The 7,513-nt window shown below is 37.8% G+C and overlaps 2 protein-coding genes across 2 annotated transcripts in view; both read left to right on the top strand.

The window, feature by feature from the left end:
• Positions 1 to 5,003, top strand: part of LOC118323950 (carboxy-terminal domain RNA polymerase II polypeptide A small phosphatase 2-like) — a 5,902-nt gene extending 899 nt beyond the window's left edge. Inside the window, exons 2-4 of the mRNA XM_035656023.1 lie at positions 553 to 654; positions 2,172 to 2,357; positions 3,073 to 5,003. Of these exons, the coding sequence (XP_035511916.1) occupies positions 553 to 654; positions 2,172 to 2,357; positions 3,073 to 3,198 (414 nt within the window). The 3' untranslated portion in view covers positions 3,199 to 5,003. The remainder of the gene's footprint in view (positions 1 to 552; positions 655 to 2,171; positions 2,358 to 3,072) is intronic.
• Positions 5,004 to 6,268: 1,265 nt separating this feature from the next.
• The window catches only part of tegt (testis enhanced gene transcript (BAX inhibitor 1)), a 6,782-nt gene continuing 5,537 nt past the window's right edge, over positions 6,269 to 7,513 (top strand). Inside the window, exon 1 of the mRNA XM_035656274.1 lies at positions 6,269 to 6,423. The gene's annotated coding sequence lies outside the window, so the exon portion shown is untranslated. The remainder of the gene's footprint in view (positions 6,424 to 7,513) is intronic.

Raw genomic sequence — 7,513 nt, 5'->3', positions numbered from 1 at the left:
TGTGTGTGTGTGTGTTGATGTGGTTGCTGAGCTCAAAAGGGATGGGTCTTGTAACTGATCAGCCAGGTTTTTTTTTGCTGTGACGGGCGCACGGAGCCCTCTACTGACCAGATGTTGAACAGGGAGTGTGGAAGTGGATGCATCAGCAAGAAAATGAGTCACTTCTGCCCAGTTCATCTAAAAAACTTCATTAATAAGTGACACAGTAGACGTCGCTGCCTCTGAGATTTTGAAAATATGCTCAGTGCACCGGACCGCTTGTTCAACTCGGGTGTAGAGCGTCTCACTGGTGGACATGTGGAAATGTAATTAACTGAGGAAATGTGATTCCCGGGACCCCATGTGCTGGTACGCAGTCCTCTGTGGGCCTCTGCCTGGTTCAAGTAATCCAGGATAGGCTGGTTAACACTGGCACGGCCTATTCTTGATTACTTGTTTCAGGAACCGGCCATTAGCAGCAAAACGGATGGAAATAATAAGTTGATGGCACAAATGTAAAGAGCTTTAAATGGCAGTCCTGAAGGTAAGACTGCTTCCTGACGCTGTGTCTTTCTTTCACAGGTGTATGTCCTGAAGAGGCCGTATGTGGATGAGTTCCTGCAGAGGATGGGAGAGTTGTTTGAATGTGTGCTGTTTACAGCCAGTCTCGCAAAGGTACTTCACATCAGATACTGAAATAGATCCTGAAATAGATATTCATATTTTATTCAGCGCCGAGTTTGATGTAATGTCTGATCTATCAGATGCTGTTCTGCTCTCTCTCTCTCTCTCTCTCGCCTTCTTAGTTCTCCTCTCACTGTGATAGCAGCTGCTTAACATGCTGTTAGTCACTTCAATAGACGCCCTCCTCACGTTTAAAGCTGTAGTTTGTTTCTGTGCTCGTCTGGAGCCGGTTGCACCAGCGCCACATAAGTTCAAACTTAACCCAGTTATAACGCAGGAACTTGTTCTTTATTTGTGCATGTAATCAAATAAAACTGAAGAGAATTAAATATACAAACAATGTAAGAAAATGCACAGAGGGGAAGAAATAAAGGAGGAACCCACCCAACACTGAAAGTAAAGATAGTTGTGTATGCTGGCCCCAAATTTATAGACATATTCTTTTAAATATCTAGAAAAAAAGAGAAGAAAATACAATTTCCAGGAACAGGAAATATAAAAAAATTAAAATACCAAGGAAGAAACAGAAATAAAAACAATGACTACAATAACGTATATTTACACTGTATCGTACCTCGTTTACATGATACTGAACTCCGTCAAGAGACGTTGTTTCAGGTCTGACTGCGAAGTGAAGCAGAAAAGCTGTTCCATATGACGGGACACTGTGTCCACAACTGTCCAGGGTTATTTCTGTAGAGCTGACCAGTGATAACAGTGGATCTGAGACCTAGTAACAAAGGAGCTGAAGTTTATTGACGGTGAACAAATAACTTCAGGGTTTGAAATAAGTAGTGGAGATTTACGCCTAATGAAATCAAAATGTGTTGTACTAAATATTTACACGCACAAACTTCCAGATACAACTGCTACGTAGCTACCAGCAATGATGTAAACTGGGTTGAAATTACTGACAAAAACACTATAATGTACCTCAGATTACTAAACGTTACGCTAATAACAACTAAACTAGTTAATAACTCATCTTAAGTCAGTATAATCGTATATTTCCCTCTCAGTCCATAATGCAACAACACTGCTAACTCTGATTAAACAACCATATAACACATATTAATTATGTATTAAGACATGTATACAAATAGTCTGATATGTTTTTTTGGCCAAAAAAGTCTAATTTTCTCATTTAAATCCTTAAAAAAGTCATCTACTCCTTCTCTCTCATTAAAAACTACTATAGGAGTCTATAAATATGCACATTTTGTTCATTTCTAAAGTGTCCTCCTTCACTGTAAAGTCCATTCTCAGTGTCTGTGCACTGGTGGATCTCACTGTACAAGTTGAATCCAGGACCAGACTCTCGTAGACTCTCACACATAAAGGATTTATGAGTACCTGGTGCAGCCGTCAGACGAGTAGATTTTAGTTGTGTTGAGGCTGTTTCTATCTGCTGTCAGAGTGAACGACCACCGTTTGTAGAAAGATAGTCCAACTTTACACAACCCTGCTTTTCCCTCTCCCTCCCCCCGCCCCCCCTCGGCCTCCTTCAGTATGCAGACCCAGTGACGGACCTGCTGGATCATTGTGGGGTATTCCGGACCCGGTTATTCCGGGAATCTTGTGTATTTCACCAGGGCTGCTATGTGAAAGATTTGAGCCGCCTGGGCAGAGACCTCCACAAAACCCTCATCCTGGATAACTCCCCTGCCTCCTACATCTTCCACCCTAATAATGCTGTGAGTTCTCATCTGAGTTTCCCATCATTCAAAACATGTGGCGCCCGTTGTTAGACCGCTGCCTCGTCGCGGCCTCAGAGGCCTGGACACTGTGGGACAGAAGCATTGTGCAAAGGATAACTTGTTTGTACTAAAGCCTGACAATGTGAGGTTAGCTTTTACAGAACGATACTTATACAGATTATGAGTAGTTGGCAAATTGCTGAGATTAGTAGATTTAGTCATTGATGTTTTGAGAGATATTCATTGTTTAAAGTGTCAGGGCTGCAACTAGTTATTATTTTCTTCACTGAGAAAACTGCAGATTCTGGATTTATTGTTTGTAAAGTGGCACATTATAATTATAAAGTCCAAGGTGACACCAGCAGATGCCCCGTTTTGTCCTAACAGCAGTTTAAAATCCCAAAACATTCAGTTTAGTCTCGTATGTGAGAAAGAAAAGCAACAAATTCTCACAGCTGAGAAGAATTTTTTTGCATTTTTGCTTGAAAATCAACTAAAACGATCTGTCGATTATCATAATAGTTGCTGAAGGATTTTCTAGTTCTAATCCTGATTTGTGGAAATCTACTAAATCTACACTCAGGGCCGATTGTAATTGTACACCTCTGCTGAAACAGAACTTAAACAGAACTGTATGTGCTGCCAGGTGCAGTTTGTATGTTTGAATCTGAGGTGCATAAAAGCAGTTTGTGACTGAGTGTGTGTTCGTCAGGTTCCTGTGGTGTCATGGTTTGACGACGTGGACGACGCCGAGCTGCTCAACCTTCTGCCTGTGTTTGAAGAACTTAGTCAAGCTGATAATGTTTACACCCGGCTGGACCAGCTTCGTGGACAATAAGCTCTCAGTGGACCTGCTCGGCCCCTGCTAGAGCTCCGGCTTGAAACCTCTTCAGCTCCGATAGAAGCGTACGCTGAGAATAGATACTAGAGTTCTCAGACGCTGTTCTGCTAGCCGCTGCACAAAATCCTCTGTTTAGAAAAATTGTATTATCAGCGTTTTTTAAGGAAATTCCAAGCCTGGAAAACACAATGTGTTTGGCTCAATCGAAACTATAGATTGCAATCTGAGGCCTTTCCTCTGAACCTCAGTGCTGACATTATTGACAACCACTATTTGAAAGCACTATGAGAAAGAGCGGGAGACAACAACCAAAGCAGTCCCATCACAATCACTCCAGTTAGTATGAATATTAAACGTGGTTCTTTTGCCAAAGCAGAAGCCTGCCTGCCCTGACTTGACTTTTGGACAGTGTTTTTTTTTTTTTTTTTTAATGATTGTGCCTTTTAAGGAACAACAACAACAAAAAAAACAAAAAAACAGCTCTTTTTTGAAATTTCCACCAGATTTTATACATTTATTGATTTCTTTTTATAGGTTGTTTTTATAAGGAAATCTATTTTTAAACGGTGAACATGGTTCTTCTATGCAACCCAGTTGTGTAATTACATGGACAGTACCTCCTAAGCAGCCAGTCAATAATTGCATTCAGCAGATGTAAACATTACTGTAGCCTTATTTTCCTGTAAATGAGCAGCAAAACAAAAAGTGTATTTTACTTATTTGTACTATAAACATAATTTCTACAAAAACATGCAAATATACATCACTTGTGGTCAGATTGCTATTTGATATACTGGTTATAAGTTAAGTAAACAGGGTGAAATCTTGTCTTTGATGGTCAGTTGAAAGCAGACACACTGGAGTATGTTGGCACATAGGACGGCCATAAATGCCACAGTTTTCAGTAAAGGTTTTAATAATAGTTAATTTCTTACGATGTCTTCTCTTTTTCTTACTATATGACAAACAACTTGCACTTGTTTTACATTGACAGTGCTGAAAGTAAAAAAACAAAAACAAACTGTGCCTTTTTGAAATTGGGACAGAGAATGGTGTTCTGCCTGAAAAGAGATTTGTAGGCCTACACAGTCTGATGTGTCATGCTGAGCGTGAGAAAACACTGTCAAGAGCAAGTGTAATGCCATGTGGCTCTGGTACTTGCAGTGCAACACTTGAAAATATCAAATTTGATTTTTTTAGCATGTGTGAGCGTTTTGTTTTCTATATTTATTGGCCTGTATTGTCCAGTACTTCTTAATGCTTCTTAAACATTTTTGTATTGTAATCCATTTGCCTACTTTGAGGCTGGCCTTGTGTTTAACTCTTTATCTGTGCCTAAATAACATTTTGCTGTCAAAGTTTATTGATAATTCAAAAACTTACGCAGTTAAAATCAAACAAATACATGTAAGTCCAAGATTCAATCATGCAAGATTTATTATTTTTTTCCTTTCCATTTTAAATTCAGTACAACAGATATTTTGTAGGGGTTTGTTTTCTGGGTAATATGGTTTTTCTATGATGTTTTAATGTCTGATGCAATTATTGCCTGCATGTTAACTAGTAAATGACAATGAATTTGTACCAGTTGTGATGACCAAAAGTATTTGTTTAGACAGTCACAATTTGTCTTTGTGTATCAGAATAAATCAAAAACTCATTTTGTCTACCTGATCTGACCAAAACTCTAAAAGACAAGGTGCTACCAGTTTTTATTTTAAAATAAAAATTGGTTATATTGTACTTTTGTGTGTGTTTTTCTCCACTGTGACACTAAAGGACACTTCATTAGTCTGAATGTATACAATTACTTTTGCTGTATGTCCGCTTATAAAACTATTAAGCATCTCTTTAGTTTTAAATATGCTGCAGGATCCAGTTCTATCACGTCTTTTTTTAACCATCTTTACTCGCACACATGAACATGTCTAAAATTTGGCCACTCCAAATATATTTAGCAATATTTATTTTAACACACACAGCTCTGTGCTTAAGAACTGTGAAGTATTTTAAGTGTATGCTTCTTTAAACACCTACTCCATCACACTTCTGAGAGAACTGTTTTACTTTATTACATTTATCTGACGGCTATAATTACGACTTCAGATTAAGACATTAAAGTGATTTATTACATGTCATGGGGTAACCACCCTTTAACAGTTTCATTAAATTATTCATTTGTTCATAATTAAATATGGAAAAGGGTTATTCTGCATAATTACTTTTACTTTGGGTACATTTAAATGTTAATACTTTTGTACTAAATTAAAGTTTGTATATTTTACACTGTGGTATTGCTTCTTTTACTTAAGAATATTAACAGATACTAATTTTACATACATGTATTTTTTAATAACCAACCTTTATAAGGCTAATAAATAAAGATTAAAACTTTAAAGCTGATGTAAAATGTGTTGTTTTAATGTAAACACTGTCGCCCGTTTAAACGCATTGCATGCAGTTGCACCATATATGCGTCATATTGATTATGTCTGTAAGTTTGCATCAGCTTTGTTTGTATTCCGTGAACATGTGATGGTAGAGACAGTGGGGTCTTTGTTTTACATTTATTAAACGTGTGGTCGTTAAACTGTGGAAAACATGTGTAGAGAGAAATATGTCTTTTTGCTTTAAACGTTTTTTATGGTGCAGCTAGATTTATGAGTCGGCCATTTTAGGTGTACCGGGGACATTACTCGGTGACACCAGGAAGTGCCTTTTAAACGTAAAGGATCCCTAGTACTTCTTTAAATAATAATAGTTTAACGTACAGTAATTTAAAAAATAGACGATTTGTTTATTTATGTGGATTAAAGACGCGGGTAATCCCTGTAGTTTTTATTTTACGTGCGGGCATCGGAACTACAACTTTCTGGGCGTTTCCATGGTGACATCATGCGAGCTGACTGACACGTACTGTTTGCGATGTATTTTTTTTTTTCTCTCTCCCAGGACGGCGAAGTCATAACCCGCCCTCCTCTGCTTCTGATTGGCTCACACCTGACATTCTGACGCATCACGCCTGAAATCCAACCAACCAAACCAATGAAGGCAACGAATTCCAGCCAATCAGAGGCCGAGCAGGGCGGGTTGTGACTTCGCCACCCTTGGAACAAAAAAATAAATAAATTAGCGTTCTTGTTTTGTTAAAAAAAAAAAGTGAAGCAGGAAGAAGAAAGGCAGTGAAACAGAGAGAGGAGAGACCGATAGGAAAGCTAAGAGGTATGTACGTTATAGCAGCACATTGTACGCGTTTTCTCGGTGTGTATTATTAAAGCTAGCTGTAACATTAACGACGTTATCTGCTGAAGTGTGAACGAAACGTCGAGTTGTGTTGACAGGCGATAAAAACGCAGGCGAGCTAACGTTAGCCAGCCAGGCTATCGCTCCGTTAACGCTCAATGTTAAACTGCTTATCCACGTTAACTGTTAAAATAATACTCACACGAGTCAAACACACTTATTATTATTTTATTTTTTTGTCTTTCTGACCGTTGCTCTTGTTTCCAAATAACATATTTATTTATGAATGCAGCGGTTCAGACTGAACGAGCTGCAGCAGCGAATTGAGCGTTGATCAGAAAAAGCTTGTGAGGTTGCTCAACACGATTTCAGTGTTTATTAGTTAGTTTGACATTTAGAGATAACCTGTTGTGTAATTTAATGATGCAAGCCTCTCCGTATGTCACTAAACTACGCACTTCTGATCTGCGACATCCGTGTGTAACTTCTTCTGAAGCTGTAACGTTATTTAAATTACTTCCTTTCACAGTTACACTTAAATACAAATACTTAAACAATAGCAACACAAATAAAGGGTTTTATTACATCTAACTGTGCGTGTTATGCTTTTAAAATAATTCTTCTTTTGATATTGCTGCTGTAGTTTATAACTTTAATGTGTTTTTTTTATATGTAAAAACAAAATGTAACCTTTTTATATGTTACTAACTACTGTAAAATAAGATGAACTAACAGAGAAATAGGCTTAACTCAGGGAGTATCTCAAACTATTTAACTTTATTATAACTTTAATCCTTGTCTACTTCTATCTCTGGTGTCAAACAGATTAACTAAGATCCCTAATCTTCTGATTCATGAGCTCCGTTGTATAAATGCCATTAACTGTGTTCTTCCATTTGCTAAATCTGTGGCGTTATAATAGTTTACAGTTTAAAAAAAAAGTCCATAACTTTGTTTATTTAAGCTGGAAGAGAATAAAACATGGCAATAGTTGGTTTCTGCTTCCACACGATGACTCAATCTGAAGAGTAAAGCACCTGAACATCAACAGATGTGTGTGTGTGTGTGT

The sequence above is a fragment of the Morone saxatilis genome, unplaced genomic scaffold (assembly GCF_004916995.1).
Source record: "Morone saxatilis isolate NCDOM2014 unplaced genomic scaffold, NCSU_SB_2.0 Contig15, whole genome shotgun sequence".
Taxonomy (NCBI): Eukaryota; Metazoa; Chordata; class Actinopteri; family Moronidae; genus Morone; species Morone saxatilis.
The sequence above is the reverse complement of the archived record's forward strand: the minus strand, read 5'-3'. Positions and strand labels throughout refer to the sequence as shown.